This window comes from Podarcis liolepis (assembly GCF_965112155.1).
Source record: "Podarcis liolepis genome assembly, chromosome: 3".
Classification (NCBI taxonomy): domain Eukaryota; kingdom Metazoa; phylum Chordata; class Lepidosauria; order Squamata; family Lacertidae; genus Podarcis; species Podarcis liolepis.
The window spans coordinates 88,126,599-88,148,373 of record NC_139557.1 but is presented as its reverse complement, the minus strand read 5'-3'; the positions used below and the strand labels follow the sequence as shown (position 1 = coordinate 88,148,373).

The 21,775-nt window shown below is 43.8% G+C and overlaps 1 protein-coding gene across 10 annotated transcripts in view; it reads right to left on the bottom strand.

Moving 5' to 3' along the window:
* Positions 1–736: 736 nt before the first annotated feature.
* DAAM2 (dishevelled associated activator of morphogenesis 2) overlaps positions 737–21,775 on the bottom strand; it is a 216,917-nt gene continuing 195,878 nt past the window's right edge. For all 10 annotated transcript variants that reach the window (XM_083497181.1, XM_083497178.1, XM_083497174.1 and 7 more), the window contains 3 exons: positions 19,107–19,238; positions 9,699–9,869; positions 737–6,329 (listed from right to left, as the gene is read on the bottom strand). In XM_083497181.1, the coding sequence (XP_083353307.1) occupies positions 6,111–6,329; positions 9,699–9,869; positions 19,107–19,238 (522 nt within the window). In that variant the 3' untranslated portion in view covers positions 737–6,110. The remainder of the gene's footprint in view (positions 6,330–9,698; positions 9,870–19,106; positions 19,239–21,775) is intronic.

The following is a 21,775-nucleotide window of genomic DNA, read 5'->3' as shown; positions in this document are numbered from 1 at the left end:
GTTGACATGATTTTCCAGGTGGATTTGTGGTGGGGCTGGTTTGTGTGGTGCTTTGATTTCATTTGGTTTGTATAGCTTTTGGGTGAAATCAGTAATAAATCAGCAATATTTGCTGATTTATTACTGATCTAACAACAGAATGGACACCGTGGGCCTCTGATTTCCCCCTCATTCCTTATGTCCTTCACATGCCCCCAGAATCTGCTCTGCAAGATTGGGGATCCCCCAGAGCAAGTTGGAGAACTTAAAGGAGGAAAGCAAGGGAGTGTTCCACTCTGTGAGTCGAAATCAACATGCATGGCATTCAATTTTGTAAGCTGTATTATAAAATGTGAAATAGAAATTAATGATGATGATTATGATACAATTAGTGTTGAAGTTGCGAAACAGCATTCTTCGATGGTTAGTGTCATACTTTTTCATATGTAATTCTTTTAGCGTGAGGTGTTTAATGTTTTATTATGTTTTTACACAAGCTGCCCAGCCAGATGAGATGTGCACAATTATTATTATTATTATTATTATTGCTGTTGCTGTTGCTGTTATTAATTATAGCACTATCCTACTTGCTGCATTGATGATGTAGACTTTAGCACAGGTAGAGACTGAATCAATCCAATCTTAAGGTGTTGCTGTGAAATGAAGAATAAAATAATGCTTGTTTTAGTGAACATTAATAGAGTTTATTGCTTAAATTTGTTTGGCTCACCGAACAAAATAACTCAGTGGAATAAAATAGGGGCAATATATCTTTAATTTTTTTTTAGTATTACATTATATTCTTATAAAAAGGTGCAGATAAAAAGGATGCTACAGGTTTTGTACATTTAATTTCATTTATAATCTTAAATTGACCAACAAATGAGGAGACACCAAAGCATTAGAGGAGCAAGATGAAAACATGCAAGCACACGCACACGCACAGGTTTTCTTAGCAGTTCTTGGGCAGGGACACTTGCCAGGTTCATATACAAGATGGTGTAAGGCAGATTAGTTACCTCTTAAAATGGTAGAATTCCTCCCTTTATAAATGAAAAATCTGAGCTAGAATTGTGGTGGCAACCTAACCTATATTACTGGTTTTGATTAGTCAAGCCAGAATAACATATTTCAGTAGTGGGGAACAAGTAGCCCTCCAGATGATGTTGGACTTCCATAAGCCCCAGCCAGCATGGCCCAGGGGTCAAGGATAATGGTAATTGTAGTCTAACAACATCTGGATGGTCACAGCTCCCTCGCCCTTGATGTAGCTGGCTGTGTTCATGGAACTAGCCCTTGAGCCAGTGACATTGTTGCATAGAAGATAAGGAAAACAGAAGGTGCACATCTTCATTCTACTGGGGAGGGGGGACCAGATGCAAAGACCAGATGCAGATACACCTGGAGGCACCTGCTTCTCTTGTTTAACACTGCTGCCCATTCTACAGCTCAGCTTTGTGATGAAAAAACACACAAGGGCACTGAGAAACTGTCTGTGTGTGTGCTGGGCCAGCAATGGCATATACTTTGGACTTGATTTGTGTTATGGTTGCCCAAAAAGGTTGTTTGTTGTTGGGATGGGGAACCTGTGGTCCTCCAACTGTTATTGGACCACAAGTCCCTTTGTCCCTGACCACTGGCCATGCTGGCTAAGGCTGGAAGGCCACATGTTCCTCATCCTTCTGCAACACATCAATGTGTGTGTGTGTGGTGTGTGGTGCAGGGAGGGCTTCCTGAGCATTAAATCTTTCCTTCAATGGAAGCCCAGCCTACTGACCTATCCTGCCTGAGCAGTGTCAAGTATGGAACTCTGCTTGCTCCGAATATACTGGTGCAGTCTCAATAGTCATGGCTGCAATGCGGTGTATACACAAAAATAGCAAACTAAAATAAGGCAAAATAAATAGAGGTGTGGCATTTACAGGGTTCCCCTAAAAACATTCCTAAAATTGTATTTTTTAATTATTAGAACATTAAAAAAAAACAGAACTGCATACATCATGTACATAACAGAACTGTACAACTGATCTCCTTTCCCTTCATGGAAACTTATAAGATATAAACCTATTTCAATGACTACTGGGCTATAACTTGGGGTGGGGGGTGGCAGAAAGAAAAAGGTCTGCCCAAAGAAGTTGAGGTGGGCATGGAGAACCACGGCTCTTCTGTAGGGCAAGTGCTTTGCTCTCCTTCACTTTGTTAAATGTAATACTTCTAAAAGACCTGCAAACATTGTCTTCCAAATGAGAAATATCTCATTAAGCCCTTGCCATGTCCCCATCCCCCCCAGATTCTGGGATGAGCGGACTCAAACTTTGGTTTTTATTACCCCTTGCAAAACTTGGAATGCTTTTTCCCTGGGAAATGCTCCATTGGCTGGAAGGAGATGAACCATTTGGATCTAACCAACAGAGGAGACTTCTAAACCTGAACTGTTACTGTATTGCCATCGCTGTTAACTGGCGATGGATTTGAATTAGCATGCCCACCTGGGTTAGGAACACATAGCCCAGTCCTAACATCACTGACACACTTTGCAACCAAAGTCCACAGTAGAAGGTATGTTGTTGTAGATTTTCTATTTGTTGTCAACAACAAACAATAGTGATGATGCATAAGTATTAGGAAAAGTTGAAGAGCTAGATTTGAGAAGATACGAAGTCCGGCTGCAGTCATTAAAACACTCCGGGATTTTGTGTTTTCAAGCATTCTCTTGATCAGACTTCCCCAAACTGGTGCCTTCCCATTGTTTTATATTACAACGTGCAGGAGACCCAGCCAGCACTGGCTGTAGCTGCTGGGAATTACAGTCTAAAGGGAGTTATAGTCTCCAGGTGCTGTTGGACTACAACTATCATCATCCCTGAGCACTGGTCCTGCAGCCCGACTAAAGAATTTGCAACTTATTTTTCAGAGGGAAAAATGCTTTGGATTTAAGCTGATTCAGATCTAATGCTTTTGCTTTTATTTTATTCATTTTTAAGTGATTGCTGCATGCCACCTGCTTGTCACCAAGTAAGCTTCCTTGCCACCCAAAATGGAGGTGGTGCCCCTCTGAAATGGGACACTGACAGGGAGAGCCACCAGCAGGCTCCAGCCTGGCCCTCCTCCAATTCATAACCAGAAAGAATGGAGGTTATGGTAATGGCATCAGCATAAGACTAAATCACACTAACAGAAACATAGATTAGATTATTCTGTTTTTCACATTCAGGAAGAGGGTCACAGATGAATCTAAGCTGGTGAACTGGGATCTATCCTTTGTAATTAATCTCTCTGCAGGCCTTAAGTCTTTAGAAACTAAGCAAGAGGGGAAAGACGGTGCTGAAAGAAAACAAATGTTTATATTCTGGGGGGGAAAAGTTATCTCGGGCTTTTCTGCATACTAAACTCATTTGTCTCCCCCTATGGCACATAAACGGCGTTTCCGTGCGCTGCTCTGGTTTGCCAGAAGCAGCTTAGTCATGCTGGCCACATGACCCGGAAGCTGTACGCCGGCTCCCTCGGCCTATAGAGCGAGATGAGCGCACAACCCCAGAGTCGTCCGCAACTGGACCTAATGGTCAGGGGTACCTTTACCTTTATGGCACATATTGATTCAGTTTCGCATTGTGTCCACAATACATATTATCACAGTACTACATCTCCACTACAGAGCTCAGCAAGAAGCTTGAGATAGCAATTACATTTTCTTTTAAAAGTGTCTAGTTCATCATCTTTGGAGGTGGGGAGAATACCCCCCCCCAAAGTATGAGTTTGTAAAATTCCCCAACCCCACAAGAAAAGCTTTTAGAAAGAACTTTTTTAAAAAGTGCTTGGGTCTATTTGCAGTGGGTTTGTTTCAAAAAAAGAGGCCCTTCAAAACAGGGAGGAGGAGTAAAGGAGAGAGCACATTGCATCCAGCCCGGCTCTTCACTGTCTGTGTCAAAGCAGAAGTGCTGGATTCTGGAATGTCATGAACAGAGAAATTCAGAAATGGGAGGCTCAGACTCCACTACATTAAAATAAGGCAGCTTCTGTCGTCTTCTCTCTCTCTCTCTCTCTCTCTCTCTCTCTCTCTCTCTCCTGCATGTTCCTAGATACCTGATTTAATGTTCCTGATGTTCTGACCAACAACCTCCCTCTACAATTTTCTAACGTGCTTTGCATAGAATACTGATCAGGCAGTGCTCAAGATGCAGACGTCATCTGCTCTACAAACTCAAGGTTAAGCTTGAAATTAAATAACACTTTGATACAAACAAAAAGCAGGTGATAAGGGGGGAGCAATCCTATGCTGCTTGGGGGGGTGGCTGAGGCCCACGGATTGGCAGAGACGGAGGTCTGCTGTGTGGCCACAGAAATTGCATAATGGCTCCCCACTGGTAGTGGGGACAAGAGGAGGGCGTTATGGGAGAGGTTTGCAGTTTGGAAGTGGGGAAGGTCAAAAGGCAGGGAGGAAAGCTGCCCCACACTTTCCACCCCGGCTGCAGTGAGCCTGCAGAGTGCCAGATGTGGTGGTTCTGCCACAGCTTCTCCCACCCACAAAGAGGTCATAGGATTGCTCTGTAAAGTGACGATTTGAGCCTCTTTGGGATTCCTCAGAGTCCCAAGGACTTCTCACTCACAGATGACATGTTCATTTCCAGAAATGGGCATGACCATCTGTCACTACACTTAGCACCCAGATCTTTCTCACCTCTTTTTCCTATGCTCACTTGAAGGAAGGCAACAGTCTGTTCACCTCTTTATGATAAATAAGGACTCTAACACTATATGCTTCTATTGCCATACAGCCATATAGGTATAATGAAACAGGAAGATATTAGTATGCTCCCTCTCGCTGTTCCGGCTGTGCATGTTAGATAGTTTCCACTGTGGAACAACTAATTATTTTCGGATTAATTACCTGTGCTCTCTGGAGCTCTTATCAAAGTCCACTGGGGTAAGCCACCTTTTAGTCTACCATCACTCCCTTCCAGATGGAAAAGTCCTCAAACACCCCAGCTATCTACCGATGCAGCGTGTTATTATTATTATTATTACTACTACTATTAAAATCGAGCAGCCCTTTCTGGGAGACCTGGGGCTTCCGAGAAGGCCAGCCTGTTAAAGTGTAAGCTCCAGTTCATCCCAGTAGAGTTATGGCTGCCGACACAAAAAAGGATTCCCATTTCCAACCACCAGACAAACTCCATTTGTCTGGGTTTAAAAAAGAAAAAAAATATCCTACCTCTGCCAGTCCCAATAACCATTTTTATTGTGCTAACAAAATGATGTAGATTTACACCTGTGAACATTCTTATTTGCCACCCTTTCCCTACCACATTGCTCAGCAATGACAACTGAACTGGCTCGAAACCCATTGCGGTCGCTCTTCCGAGGCTGGTTCATCCTTCCCTCATTCTTTCTCATGGCTGGGCACATCCCTGAAGATTCAATATCCATGATTCCTGAAAAAAACAAGGAGTGTCGCAAACAGTCTGTCTGTCTTCTTCGGCTGAGCAGTCCCATCTACTTCCGCTGACGCAGCATCACTTGCTTTGCTTTATATGATATAGGCCACTAAGTAACATTTCTCTAGATCGAAAAACATCATTCAGGCTTCAACCAAAGGCCTTTTGTAAATCCAAGGGAAGAGCGGAGCTGCAACGCTGTAGAACCACTCCACAACAGATGCCTGAAGGATGGGCAGAAGGGTTCAGCAAACCAAACTGAAAATGTCTTGTTAATTTTCTCAGATAGATGGAGAACTTTTATTAAAGTGTACACTTTGGCACAGAGTAAACCATAGTCTCTCTCCCCATAACTAATCGGCACAGAAGGCCCAACGGTTTGTGTTCCGCCACTGGGACCTGGCTGAACTTGTGAGGGGAAATGTCAAGAAGCAAACTCGTCTACCAAACAGCAACGTCTTGGTGACAAATCCCTTGGGCTGTAGAGAGGCACTTTTATAACCATTCCAGATTATATGGCTATGGAAGAGAGCAAGATGGGAAGGCCCGTTCATCCTGGAAACAGTAAACAAAGCCACCAGATAGACAAGTCTCCCGGGGAAGGATATTGGCCAGCCTCCGCCATCTTTTTTGACTCTTTGTTGTGGCAATAAGTCTTTGTTTTGTCCTTTCCTTTCCTTTGTGCTTCCTCCTCCTCTAATAATTGAGCTTTGTCACTGCCCGTTCCCGGCTCGTCTCCAAGCTTTGGTTCCCTGAACGCTTGCGGTTGCGCTTGAGCTTTGATAAGTCCTTGTCAAAGACCTCGCCGGACCTCAGAGCAGACACGAGATCATCAAACTCTCCCCCTCCCTCCTCAGAGACGCTGCCAGCCTTGGCTTTCTTCTGCCGCCGCTCCTTCTCTCTCTGTTCCTTTAGCTGTTGAGGGAGAAACAGACACATATACATGGATTTAAACTTGGCAGGGGATGTATAAAAAAAAAAAATGTACTGCTGAAGTCAATAAACAGAGATATTTACACCTTGTATAAAAGATCTATAGAATCAGTTGTTTCTTGAACCCCAAACCAGAGAGAGAGAGAGCGGTAAAGGTAAAGGGACCCCTGACCATTAGGTCCAGTCATGGCCGACTCTGGGGTTGCAGCGCTCATCTCGCTTTATTGGCCGAGGGAGCCAGCATACAGCTTCTGGGTCATGTGGCCAGCATGACTAAGCCGCTTCTGGCGAACCAGAGCAGCACACGGAAACGCCGTTTACCTTCCTGCCTGGAGCGGTACCTATTTATCTACTTGCACTTTGATGTGCTTTCGAACTGCTAGGTTGGCAGGAGCAGGGACCGAGCAATGGGAGCTCACCCCGTCGCAGGGATTTGAACCACTGGTAAGTCCTAGGCTCTGTGGTTTAACCCACAGCGCCACCCGTGTCCCTTGAGAGAGAGCTAGGCATTGCCATTAGATTGGACTCTTTCATTCTTGCTTTTATGATACTGTTTTAGTTAGGAAATCTATATGCTGCCCCTTATTCAAATCAGAAGGGAGTTTATAACACAACAAGCAACATAATGTACATGCAAACATAATATAATAGCCATTACAGATTTTATGGGCATCCTACTGGTTTTTATTTTGTATCTTTTTTTCATGTTCTTATGCTGCAGTTTTCTATATCAATTTAGGAGATTTTAGGATATTAAGTGGTTTATAAATGCTATTAAATTAAAAAAACTTCAAAAGTATAAGGTCTGTGGCTTTTTTGTGGCGGGATGTGAGTAAGGAAGCACATCATAGAGGTGTATATGATTATTTATGCTAGTAAGAGAAAGTGGAGATGGAGAGGTTCTCCTCCCACTCTCTCCCAACTCTAGAAACCATGTTCATCCAATGAAGCTGGATGTGGGAAGGTGAAGGACAGATGAGAAGAAGTACTTCTTCACACAGAAGCACAGTTAGACAATAGCACTCACTCCTAGTAGACATACTGATAGACATCAATTTAGCTTTAAAGGTGGGGTAGCTTTAGAGGAATTCTGGGAAGATAAAGCTATCAGTGCCTACTAGTAACAAAGGCTTTGGTTTAGGGATTCTACTGCCATGAACCATGTTTACGATTTTGCATAACTGAAATAATCACTATTATTTTGCTTGGTTGGTCACTCTGGCAGCTTTTACAAAACTGAAGGCGCAGAAATTCTTCAGTGAATAATTAAGGAGGGGAAAAAATGAAGTGGCAGCCCAGGGTATCTTCCCCATGAGTTCAGAAAGCAAAGGGGCATTCCTTTAAGGCCAAATCTAAAATGAAAGTGAGCATGGACGTGGAGAAAACCCCTTTGAAAGCGAATGTTCTGGCTGGAAGCCACAATCCACTTATGAGTCAATTTTATAAAAGCCAGTGTGACAACTCGTGAATAAAGGAGCAGTGATTGTGAAAGTCGCTTTGGGGGTCATGTGACTCTTGCTGATGAAAACATAAGCAGCGAAGCAGGACCTTTTGCCTCAAATCCAGGCCGTCCCTGTGTGATTAAATGTTTGGGAGGAATAGACAGGGAGAGAAAGACATTCCTCCTCCCACCCACACAGGAAGTGGGTGTCAAAATGTGACCCTGACTATACTTGAACTCAGTAGATAACACCCCACTGATTTCACTGGAGTCAGGAATATATCCCAAGTTGTGACCCAGAAACCCCAGGGCTTCTTTTTTTGCCCTGGCCACACACAGTCCTTCTGTCCCCCACTGTTCCCCTCCTAAATTCCAGTACAGAGGGCCTGCCAGTGCCTCTCTTTCCTGAAAATCAGGGGTCTGCCCTCTCCTCCCATTCCAGTTGTGTGTTTGACAGTCTGCCTTTCAACACTTCTAAAACTGTTCCTTATTGTTGTTTCACACTTATGGGCTCATGACATTTTAAACCACGCACAGCTGCATACTAATTCACTGGGAAAGAGTTTCTTGAAAATAGACCTACATCCCCACATCACCCCACAGCTCATTTTAAGCTGGAGAAAACAAGGGTGTTTTCACAGGGGACTCGGAAAAGCAGCCCTCATTCTTAGCAAGGCTGGAGTGACCATCACTGCTAGGGTTAAAGTGCTGGCAACATGAAACGAGGCAGAAGAATGCTGAGGAACTGTTCTCAGGCTTGGGAAAGCCGTAAGGTTAGGAGAGGGAGGTCAGTTCACATGAACCCCCGGGGAGGCAGAATCAGCAAAGGGAATGAATTGGTGTATTACACAGCTGAAGGAATCGGCTCTACCAAACCAAAAGGCAGCTTGCAATAGCTCTTGGAAGACAGCAAGTAAGAAATCAATTGCATGGCAGGTGTCTTCTTGCATAAGGTAACAGACAACAGTCTGCCCCAGCTGTATGCATGGAGATCCGTAATTGGACTACCCATATTTTTACATTTTGTCCAGCAGAAATGGGAGGGGAATGGTTGAGTGCTAGAACCACAGGACTGTTGTGCCAGATTCTATATCTGGTGTCAAGGGCTGAAGCACTGGACTCAGAAGAGGTCAAAGGGGATGTCATGCCATTAAATTCAAATAATGGAATGTAGTACCTTTCATCATCTATAATAATAATAATAATTCTGTTATTAATCTATTATTAAAATCTAATTCAATGGAAATCATGAATTGTTCTGTTTGCGTCTTGTCACTCTCCATGCTTCCTATGGCAAACACTGGAACCTTCCCTTGGTATTTATCACTGTTCCTCATTGGAAACAGCCAGTACAGTGGTACCTCAAGTTAAGAACTTAATTCGTTCTGGAGGTCCATTCTTAATCTGAAACTGTTCTTAACTAGAGGCATGCTTTTGCTGATGGGGCCTCTTGCTGCTGCGCCGGGAATTCCGTTCTCATCCTGGGGCAAAGTTCTCAACTCAAGGTAACTCTTCCAGATTAGCGGAGTTTGTAACCTGAGGCGTTTGTAACTCGAGGTACCACTGTATTTTCATTCTTGTCTGTATGGCACAGTGTGCATTGTCTCCTATTAGCATGTAGACATTGCGGTGCTGAAAGGTGGGTGAGAGGGACAGATTCTTACCACACAGAGCACTTGGGACAAGGAAGGTTTGTGGCAAAGAGCATGAATGAGAGGCCAACAGGCAGGCAGGATATGAGCTCAGATGGGTCAATGGTGCAGGGCAGCTGGCCGCACTGTGTGTGGGAGTGCAGAGAGGGAAGACATGTCCCTCTGCACACGTTGTCCTTAGACTTCCCAAGATGCTGGGAGAAACGACTTCCCAGAGAAAGCTCTCTTTTTGCTCCAACACACTCGAGTCCTCCTCACCATGGCTTCCATGCGTGCCCTCCGCTCCTCCTCCTCTTTCTTCTTCCTCATATTCTCCAGATCTTGTTTGGCTTCTGTGAAGGACTGCAGGAAGGTGTCAAAGATGCCAAAAAACTCATCTGGCTGCATCCTACCCTCATGCTCTCCAAAGTGCTTCAGCGCCTTGGCGTACTGTCAGGGAAAGGAAGAAAGATTTTTTAAAAAAACAAACAAACCACAAACGCACAGACACACAGCAATTAGAATGGGAAAGAAAAGGCACAAGTGTGTTATGAAGTGAAATGTGTCGTTCCCCCCCTTTTATTGCTAGTGAAAATTCACATCTATGCCCAGCAGACCAAGGGATTGGGTTTGTCATTTTAATTTTCCCTTTGCCTCACCAGTCTGGAGAGCTGGGCTAGCCAAGTCTAGGGCAGGCCACACAATAAGCATGAAGCAGCTAAGGCTTCAGCTCTCGTTCATCATGAGGCCATCTTAAGACACAATAAAGTGGCTGCCAGCATTTGCTGCATTGCTTATTTGGTGTAATGAGCAAGTGAGCCAGAACTGGTGGCAACATTTCTCCTAGAACAAGCAAACGGGCGCCAGAAGGAGTTTGGGATAAGCTTTGACTTGTAAGAATTTGATACTGAGGCTGTCAGTTGTGAGGCTTGAGCAGTGGTTTGTGCTCTCTCTCTCTCTCTCTCTCTCTCTCTCTCACACACACACACACACACACACTCATACGACAACAACAAAGGAGGTCAGGTACGTCAAAACCTTAGCTATAAATTCAACTCTGAACCCCAGTGCAGAAATGCTGGTGGCAGCGGTGGCAACGGTTAAACGGCACCCAGGTTCTGCCCAACTTCTTTCCCTCCCGATTACCTACAAAGCCAGAATTAAGAGGCTCTTACAGGAACAACACAGCATTTTGATACAGAGTTTTTGTTGGGCGATTACTTTTAAGAGACCTCACACCCAATATAAAAGGCTGTTTCCTAGGAGAAATGAAACAGCGGCTAGACCACGTGGTTGATGAGTGGGGGTGGGGAGAGCATAGTAAATAAGAATGGACAGTGTGGAGACATTACTCTCATTCTTTTAAAAGGAGAATGCAGAGGCTAAAAGAAGCATTTGGTAGCTGCCAACTGATAATGCATCTGTCACAAGGCAGCCATGATTTAGATTTGGTGAAATCACAGCAATCATTGAATTTTTCCTCACCAATCCTTACCCCTACATCTGTTTTTTTGTTTTGTTAGGTCTGCTAAATATTCCATTTTTTAATACACTCCATGGACCCTGGCATTCTGGTTCACCACCACACCCCCATGGATATGGACATCATGAGATACACGATAGTTTTGTCCTCACAGCAGCTGAAGAAATGAACAAGCTTATTCATGACACATGACTTTCACCACCTCAATAAGCCTCTCTGTTGGACACAAAATGTACAAACCTCCCTTTCCAGTGCATCCTCCTGACAACAGGCCCTTAACCCTGCAACCCTGTGTGCATTACAAACTGAGCTTGCTTGTGTACTCCCCAGCTTGCCACAATTTCTTTCCAGAAACTGCCTGACTTACAAGAAATGACACAATAATCTCATCTGAGTTCACAAATGGTGATCTCCCTGGGGTTTCAAAATCTTTACCACCACAGACAGCTTTGCTTCGTTTCTTGTGTCCTGTCATTCGCTCATCCCCAAAACACTGACATTATGCTGCAGTGCTACTAAAGCTGGAGCAATGCCTGTGGGCTTATGCTTCCTTTTATGTAAGTGAGCAATGCAGAGTTTCATATGGCAGAAGCCATGGTCAAGGATAACACAGGGGTCATTTCTTTTCCGTGAGATGCCATCAAGACTGGGCATGGTTGCTCCTGCAAATGGTTAAATGCTCAAAATGCAAAGGGGAACACAGCAAAGCACCCTCTGTGTACCATGAGAAGAACTGTATGCCACTCAGCTCCCTTTCCATCTCGAAACTGGCTGAGCCATTATTTTTCAAAACAAATAAACCCAACCTTTGAACTTGCTTGCTTTCTTCGTCCCTCCACAGATCCTTCTATTAGGCCAAACTAGATATGGTGACAAATGCAAGGCTGTCATTCAGAAGAACAGCTGTATATTTGCCTTCCCCTACTCTACCAATATGCGGGTGGTGCTGTGGGTTAAACCACAGAGCCTAGGACTTGCCGATCAGAAGGTCGGTGGTTTGAATCCCCGCGACGGGGTGAGCTCCCATTGCTCAGTCCCTGCTTCTGCCAACCTAGCAGTTCAAAAGCACGTCAAAGTGCAAGTAGATAAATAGGTACCGCTCCAGTGGGAAGGCAAACGGCGTTTCTGTGGCTGCTCTGGTTCGCCAGAAGCTGCTTAGTCATGCTGGCCACATGACCCGGAAGCTGTACGCTGGCCCCCTTGGCCAATAAAGCGAGATAAGCACCACAACCCCAGAGTCGGCCACGACTGGACCTAATGGTCAGGGGTCCCTTTACCTTTACCTTTACTCTACCAATATCTGAGCCATTTCAATGTTAGGGAATATTTATCCTCCCCTTTTAAGTACAGTGGTACCTCGGGTTAAGTACTTAATTCATTCCGGAGGTCCGTTCTTAACCTGAAACTGTTCTTAACTTGAAGCACCACTTTAGCTAATGGGGCCTCCTGCTGCTGCCGCGCCGCCAGAGCACGATTTCTGTTCTCATCCTGAAGAAAAGTTCTTAATATTTCTGGATTAGCGAAATCTGTAACCTGAAGCGTATGTAACCCAAGGTACCACTGTACTGACTCCCATATTTATTTTCATTTGCTAAATTTATATGCAGTGTCTCAAAACACAAAAGAATTTCAAAGCAGCAGCAGAAGAAGAGTTTGGATTTGATATCCCGCCTTTCACTCCCTTTAAGCAGTCTCAAAGTGGCTAACATTCTCCTTTCCCTTCCTCCCCCACAACAAACACTCTGTGAGGTGAGTGGGGCTGAGAGACTTCAAAGAAGTGTGACTGGCCCAAGGTCACCCAGCAGCTGCATGTGGAGGAGCGGAGACGCAAACCCGGTTCTCCAGATTACGAGACTACCGCTCTTAACCACTACACCACACTGGCTCTCCCAATAAAACAATACCACAAGTAAAATCAATCTAAGTAACAACCAAACTATGTGCCACCCAATGTAGATGTTCTGACTGACCAACAACTTTGTGTGTTCAAGCGCCTCTCTGCTAGGGGCATATTCTTCTCATTGCGAGCAGACTGCAGTCTGTTTCACAGCCAGATCGCTGGTCTACAGCACCATTCGGAGACTAGGGCTTTGATTGCTCAGTCTTGTTCTGCTTGCCTGCACACGTCAGTCAATTCTATTAATATATCATCCACTAATGCCTATAAGATTTTAAGTGACGGGCTAAAAATAGACTACTTTACCCATACTGAATGGCCAAAGTAGGTTGAGGAAAGGTATTTGGTGGTTAGGATTTCTAATATTTTCTTAGGGAAGCCTGAGGTTCGTGACTATTATAAATCTGGCCATTCCAACATCATTTAATGAAACCTCAACCTAGGCATCATTTACTTCCACAGTAACTCGCATATTCAGCAGTTTGATTTTGGAAAGAGGACTAAGAAATGAGTGGTTGCTCTAGATAACACAGAAATTAGACCTGGACATCTTAAAAGCATTTTGAAATTTGACCTGTGTCTGACTCTAAGGCTGTACAGTATAGGCAACCCTGGTTGATAAGACTTACTGGTTTGTACTGGCACTTCCTTGGCTCAGAAGACCTGCTGAATTCTGGTCCCCCTTCCTTGTTCATTGGATCCTGTTGATCCCAGCTGTGAAATGCTTCTCAGACGTGTTTCAACACTTGGGAACAAATTCTCTCTGTACTCATGGCTTTTTGTCCCCATCCTGTAAATGCTGCTTGCTGATACTATGCATACCCGCCTGCCAAATTCCTTGACTCCAGAACCCACCATGAATCAGGAGAATGCCTGATTCTGCCATTACACCCTCAGTCTGTGAGCACAGAAACATGGAACTGCTTTTTTGCTTTGTAATACACAAAGTAAATGTAGTTTTGTTGTTGCTTCCTGTTTATGGTGTGCCAGGAAAGCAGTAGCTCCCAACACCCACTGGAGAGAGACAGAGGGAGATAATCAGATAATGATGGGGGAATCACATTATTTACATTCCTCTTCGGTTGGAAGAGGGGACCAGGGGTCCTTCACCTGCAGGTTGGGGGAAGATCATTGGGAACAAGGATGAGGCAGTGCATTTCTACATCATGATGGGTGAGATGTTCTGCTCCTTCCCATTTAGGCCTCAGTGCTCATTAAGCCAGATCCATATACAGAAAGGTGTTTAATTCCAATGACTGGCACTGTTCTTCAGTTTAATGGCCAAAGCTTTTAAAGCAAGACCCATTTTAGTGTTGATAAAAATCACATTCATGAGTGTTTTCTTGCTAAAAGTAACAGTATCGTGGAATTTCTGAGTATTCTGGCCTCCGTCCGTACTGGCCAGTTGCAAGAAGTTTCCATGGTGGAGACAGCACTCCTGATTCAACAAACACAGAGAGACCATTGAGAATGGAGCAATTTCAGGCCCTGGGAAACACATCTGGGGATATATATATATACACACATACATACATACATACATACATACATATATAATTTTTATTTTTATTTTATTTTTAAAGCAGGGGGTGGAGAAAGAAAGCAAGAAAGTAAAGTGAGCATGAGAAATAGCTCCAGTTTTGTTAAGGACAGAATATTCCCTTCCTGGCTCCAAAGGCAGCTCAGGGCTTGATGAGGAGTGAAAGCTGTGAGCTCCTCCAGTAGAAGCTGAAAAGGAACTTGGTTCAAGAATAGTAGCTGCGCACATGATTGTACAGAGTGACAGATTGATGGGGCATGTTATAGCAATTAGAATTAAGCATCTCTCGTTGAGAACATTATGTTGGCAAAGGTGCATGCAGCCACTTCCAGACATGATTGGCTTTGCTGTGGGGAGACACTTCAATTAGCTTAGCAGAACCAGGAACCTGATTCTCCTTCCCCAGTATGATTAAATCTGGTTTGGGATGAAAATAAACCCTGGATTCTTAATCCTCGGAACACCAGAAACAAATTGCACCAAGTGATGGAAAGGATACATGACTGGAAGATACTGACATAGCTAGCACAAATAGACGGAAAGCACTCATTTGCTGAGCTGGATTAAGCATTATGCGGGGTAACCTGCAGCTCAGGTTCTCAGGCATTGTAAAGCACATGCCATGGGGTATGATATGGGCATTCCCCGCTGTGTTGAGGGACTATTGTTTTGCAGGATCTGTTTCTCTTCACTAGGCTATGTTATGATTCTCCAAAGCTCACAACTCAGAGGTAGTCTTTGGAAGTCAAGAACGCATTATACTGCATAACTACTTTGTTTATTTTAATTGGTTTAATTATGGTGCATTTCCTACTGCAAACATAGCACGCAGTAAGGAAAGTCTTACTTCTCCTCTCCCAGCTTCAATCTAAGCAGAAATCACCCATACAGACTTTCCCCCTTGTTGTCCTAGACTTGGCCCAAGGTTAGTGTGACCTAACCTTGCTCTTTGGCCCTCCCTTGAATCTGCCACAAGCCGGTGCTACTGGTGTTCCTAGAAACAGGACACCTAAAGCCCAAAGCTGGATGGTTTCTGTTCTGATTGGGGCTAGGGAAAGAAAGAAGTAATCCTCCCCTCACTATGCCCCACATTTAACATTATTTATTATTATTCATTTAATTTGCATGCCACCCTTCATCTGTAGATCTCAACATCAGCATCAGCAACAACAACAAAATCCTCAGAATTCCTCACAACATGTCTCAGAAATTAGGGACACTCTACTGGTGTAAAAATAGAGTGCCCCTAGTTTCTGAAGATAGTTGGAGGGTATATTATTATGGTAGGAAAGGCACCCCCATATACCTGTGCTCCTGTAATAGAATTAATAAAAACAGAAGAAATGTCTACACACTATGAGGTAAGCACAAACCGTAGTCTGGCCCTTTCTCAGAAGAAGAAGAAGAAGAAGAAGAAGAAGAAGAAGAAGAAGAAGAAGAAGAAGAAGAAGAAGAAGAAGCTGTTAGAATCTCAGTAGGTTGGTAAGTTTAAAAGCAGAGAAGTAAAAAAAGGAAAAATTACTTCCCTGGGTGGCAATCAACGCTAATTACAGTCCTGTTATCTGCGGTGCTCCGAAGCCATTGCCATCTTGGAACCTCCCCCGCATTAATTCACAACAACAGCAGCAGCAGCTGTGTCCTCAAGTATGGAAAAGTATTAAATGGCAGGACCCTATCAGGCATGAGGAGCCAAACATCCACACTGTACCGATTAAGATTTCGGCTGTGATTAAAAGAGAGTCTGTTTTACCAGTGATGTGCTTGGAAGAGAAAGGCCTTAGGCCACGGGTTGACCCCAAGGCTCTTAGAATCTGAACATATAAACACAGAAAGCTGTGATATTCCAAGTCATACAATTAGTCCGTCTGTCTCAGCACTGTCTACACTGGCAGTGGCTCTCAATGGTTTCCGGCAGCAGTCTCTCTCTGCCCTGCCTAGAGAGGCCAAGAATCGAACCTGGGATCTTCTGCATGCAAAACAGATGCTCCACCACTGAGCTCCTGCCCTGGCTAAGGAGATTTCTGTATGAGGGATAAGGTGCCCTTTCCCTAATAAATAACCCTAGAAACTGAGCTTGGTTAACATCCCCACTTAACACCAGGCCTTTTCAGGGAAATGTGAATTTTGGCTAACTTTCCTTCATTCTTCCCTTTTGCTTGCTCATTATATATTTTATTCCCTCAGGCCACTGGGTCCAGACAGAAATAGAAGCAAGAAAACAACCCAGGAACAAAGGTCCTGTTAATGAAGAGAAACCAAACAAAAAGTGAAGGGTCTGGGAAGCAAAGTGCTATATGTGAACAGTATCCAAACCAATCCTATATTAACCTGGAGCTCAAAGACAGACAGCTGACAGCTTGAAATAACAGGCTTGTTGCTTTAAGATAAAGGACATTAATTTTGAGGAAAGCCAGATAAAACACTCTGTGTATTTCATTTTTATAACATTTCCATTTCCCATTTTTTAAAATTAAAACCTCCCCCCTTTTGCATTTGTTTTTTGCGCTGCAAGGCAACTCATCTTAGCCATGAAAAACAGACACACTCACGGAGGAGAGAGACAGTTATAACTTTAAAAGGTCAGAGCTGGGCTGTGGCACATTCTGAAACAACATAACGTAGAGAGTGAGGCCCTGTCATGTGTCATGATACAAGATAGCAGGGCTGGATTAAACAGCTGGCTAAACACGCTGCACTTGGAAGGTCAAGCTGGGGCCCAGGCAGCAGCGCCATTACCCGAGAGCACCACCGGGTGGCGCTGCCCTGCAGATCAGAACAGATTGGCTTTCCCCTCATGGCAGAATCTGTCAATTTCAGTCTCTCTCTCTCTCTGTTTTTCATTTTTTCAATCTTAAATTTCCTTCCCTTCTCCACATTTCTGCATCAGTTTGTGATTTTTTTTAAAGTCCTCATGAAAATCCAACATTTTAATGCACTTTTTTTTGCAAGCAATTTCCCCTAATATGTGTATTTTTGCATGTTATTTTCACTAAGATTTTTATGCATACTTTGCCTAAACATATCCATTTTTGTACACATTACTTGGCTGGCTAACTCCGCCACAAAATTCGGAGCAGTTTGAATTTCAAAAGATAACTGCCGCTTGGTCCACATATCGCATCAGGAAGTTCAAGTCTGGTAAGTTCACATTACAATGCGAACTGAACCGAATCCTGCCCTCCCCATCTCTACAATGGCAGTAGCAGCCATGTTCCTAATAGTGCACAGTGCACTATTTGAAACAGACTCACTAGCAAACTAAAAGTGAGGTGAATAACAGGTGTACATCAGATGGCACAGGAAAATATTTTCCACAACCCCAACAAAAGCAATGGATGAGAGCACAAGGCTGAAGGGCTCATAAAGCGTCTGGATCAGAGCAGGACTGAGCAGAAGGTAGCCTGGGATCTGCTGGTGGGTCTCTGGGTGATCTGAAGTAGATCAGCAAGGATTTCTTGCTCTCAATTGTTTAAGAAAGGCAACAACCAAACGACCCTGCCCCCGCAGGAGGGGGGGGGTTGTATGGAAGAAGTGTGCAAGCTCAATGCATATCTGTTATTTAAAACAAACTCCTGGGCTCAGAATTCTTTTATTCTTTTGCGCCAAACTCCAGTAGGTAGATATCAAGGGTTCTAGTACAAAACAGTCAGTCCTACAAGGCTGAGTTAGAGAACAGTGGCTCCCCAAAATATGAATTCCTACATGATGTAGCCTACGAAAGAAGGGGCATTTCACATGTTGCAGAGACAAGAACTGCCCAAAGCATCCAGGGGCAGGATGATAGGATCAACTTATAAGAGAAAGCACCAACTTCAGGGGTAATATGAAGTGGCTGAAAATCAGGAAACCTTGCCACTCAGGCAAGGTTCCACCACAACACCCAAAGGGCCTGTGTTTTCTCAAGCTCCTTACATAAAAGAGAAAAAAATGGGCCAAGGTGTAACAGACTTTCTTGGTGCTATTAGCTGCTTTTATCACACTAGCAAAGCAGGACACGTTGCTATTGTTACACCTTGTTTGCATTATGACTTGTTCTCCTTTAAACATTCTTGTGCCTTTATAACGTTTTCTTATGTTTCTTCCCCACCCTAGATACTGAAGGCTTAGTGCCAACTTCTAGTCAGGAGCAAATAAATTGAAGGTCTACTCTCCTGCTGCTTTACAATTTGCCTCTTGGGACATGATGTACATGCTTTTCTCTGAACACAAATGTTATCAGGTGGAAAAAGAAGTGTCTGTTTTGCTCCAGGTGATACATTGGGAAGCTACTACCAGCCCCAGTTTCCAATATATGCACCCTTGCTAGCTATCACAGTTTTAGTTCTTCAGTGCTTTCCTGTCTTTCCAGAAGTAACCTACGAATGGTACATTTGGGTCTACTGAACTCATCTTGGCAAAGAGGGTCACTGCTAGATATTTGGAAGGGACCTTAGTTCTGATGATGAAAAATTAGTCTATCCAATTGTAACTGAAGGATGTATTTGGATTTGGAAGTTGTAGGTAAGTTGCATTATCACAGCATTTCTGTTTAATAACCTTTATCTAATCAAACGTGCCATTCAAACAATAATTACAGACCTTTATTAAAGAGCCACCCATTGTCCCATGGAAAAGAAGCAGCCTTCATTTCTGCAGACAAGGTTCCTTTCTCAATGAAAGGCTCTGTGCAACAGCCCATTAAAAATGAAAACAAAGTTACATGCCTCGTATGTGTTTTGGGTTGGAGGACCGTATCAAAGAACAAACATTTAAAAAGCATTTTCCTACCTTATCCTTCGCATCGTTCAGAAGGTCTTCCAGCTCTGAAAAGCTAAAACTGGCTACAGTGATAAAGTCGCCCATGACAGGGACAAATCTATCGCCAGCTTCCCGCATACGTCTCTTCTGGTAGTCCAGCTCCTAAGAAAAGAAGAAGATCAGAGCAACTGACTGGTGAAATTATTAAAACAGGTGCAGCCACACTGTTAAGACCAAGCAGCCATGTGTCTGCTGGGCAGCTTTGGAAGCAGCAAGACTTGAGACATACAAAACAAGGCACTTCTTAAACATCCTGGTGGCAGACCACATAGCAATTCAAATCAAATTTCTACCACTGATTCCTATGTTCACAGGCTGAGACCCTGTGGTGGCTTACCTGTCCTCCTGGTTCTGGCCCTTAATCTTCAGGAACTGTTCGTTTTGTTTTGTTTTTGAAATCAAGTTTCTAGTCTCTTTATTTACAGAGATATACAGGCAAACATGCAAAAAATATTCTGCCCGAGTGCTCAGCACCTAGCATATCCAGGTTCCATTAGGGTTGTGGGTTTCAGCCCCATGTTGGGCAAAATTTTCCTGCACTGCAGGCAGTTGTATTAGATGATCCTCATGGTCCCTTTCAACTCTATGATTCATTGCCATAGGAGAGTCTGGGAAGGCCTGGCTGTCTCATAGCTGTTCCCTTTATCTGTGTGTGTGTGCGTGCGCACGCGCAGTGCTCTCCCATAATCCCTAGCCATTGGCCATAATGCCTGAGGCTGATGGGAGTTGGAATCCAACAACAACTGTAGGGTACCATCTTGGCTACCAGTGGTACACAGTGAAATCAGAGTAGTGGTGATGAAGGGGGGGGGCAAGAGATGGAAGGCCTGGGAGTAGACTGAAGCAAAGAGGAATATTAAGCAGACAGGAAACAAAACACTGCAGACCAAGTAAAGCCTAACATATGAGACACCATAAATTTAACCATTATCAAGGAAAAGATCCTTTCCCCTTCTATTAAACAAGATTTTTTAAAAAACAACCACAACAGCACATTCCTGAATCACTTGGGAAGCGCTAAGGGTAACACACACAGGGTATTTCCCAGCACATCAAAACAACGAAGTACATTCAGGGTCTAAAGTACCCAACTTTCAGTTTTATTTCACATTGCAACAAAAGTGAAAGACCCTACACCAATGTGACTTGGAAGACATGTTTCTTTCTTAACAAGCTTGTCAGTGCTTTGAATGACCTCAGGAGGTCAGTCAAGGACAGTATCAAGTGCTCCTTACTCTTCCTTTCAAAGCAACTCCATTCACCACAAGGCTTGATAATGGGCATGGCATAAGCTCTAACCTCTGGGTGTTCTGTTGCCGTTGTGCAACCATTATAGCACGCTGGATTTCCTCCAAACCAAATGAAACTAATCGTTAATCAGATAGTGGTTTATCTTCCACTTTTCTTTTCTGAGATTGCAGTTCTCAGCATGGGCAGTTTGGTGCTGCCTTGAACTTCCATATTCAGGTTATCTGCCAAATGGACTTATTTGCCTGGAACAGCAGTGAGCGCCTTGAGAACTGGATCTCACAACTGAGCGAGCACAGACTGACTTTTGAACACCATAAGCTGTTTGAGATTGTGAAATAGGGTGACCTGGGCTCAAACGCCCTTTCGTCATGCAGCTCAATGGCAAGTCTTGGGCCCATCACACACTCTTAGTCTAATCGGCCTCACAAGGTTGTTGTGAAGATAAGAGGAGCAAAGAGTAGTTTCTTGGATTCCCATTAGGACAACTGCAAGTTGTGATAAAATACATGTTCACTGATGTGTTTTAACATGTATTCAAATTTTCATATTTTAAAAAAATTCACAAATTAATACAGAAATGGGATGGAATGGGTGTATGAGTTAACATCTGCAAAACTGACTAGGGCCAGAAATGACGTGATCTGCCCATCCCTAGAGGATGGAGAGAGGTAACCTCCATTTATGTCACCTTCAGTTCCTTGGAATCTGGTGGGATGCAGACGGAAGATATGAAGGACAACTATACAGTACATGGAAATATTATGGGGTTGTTTGTATTTAGAGCTGGGAGCCCCCAAAAACTTTTACTTGTGCTTTGTCAGGTTTTGCTAGCTACCCATGCCACCCCTCTCTTTCTCCAAACTCTTCCTATCAGCATTTAGACTGCAAGATCCTCAGGGCAGGGAATCTTTTCCTTCTGTAAGAAACACGCTGGCTACAATAATGGCTTACTAATACCCCCAGTTTTAACTGTAGCATTATCTTGTGCTGGGATTGTTTGGGGCATTAGATATTCTCTTTAAGATGGCACAGAGTTTGGTTTGGGGGAGAGACTCTGGCTCTCCAGGTGTTGCTGAACAACAACTCTCACCGGGAGTTGCAAAATTCAGAAGTGAAAGTTAGGACACTGTGCTCAAAAATCTACACTATCAGAGTTAGTGCAGGTTTAAAAACAAGTACTCGTCGTAAAAACTACAAACACAGTTGGCAACAAGGCAGATGGATGCCCTGGCAGGGCTCACAGAGAATGGAGAGTGTTTATGAATTTGCATTTTGATATACTTTGCATTGCCTGCTTCACTCTGTGAAGTTTTTCAGAGCTGGACTCAAGTCTCATTTTTTAAAATGGTGCTGCCAGCCCTGGGAAGTGAAGGATTACAAAGTGCCTC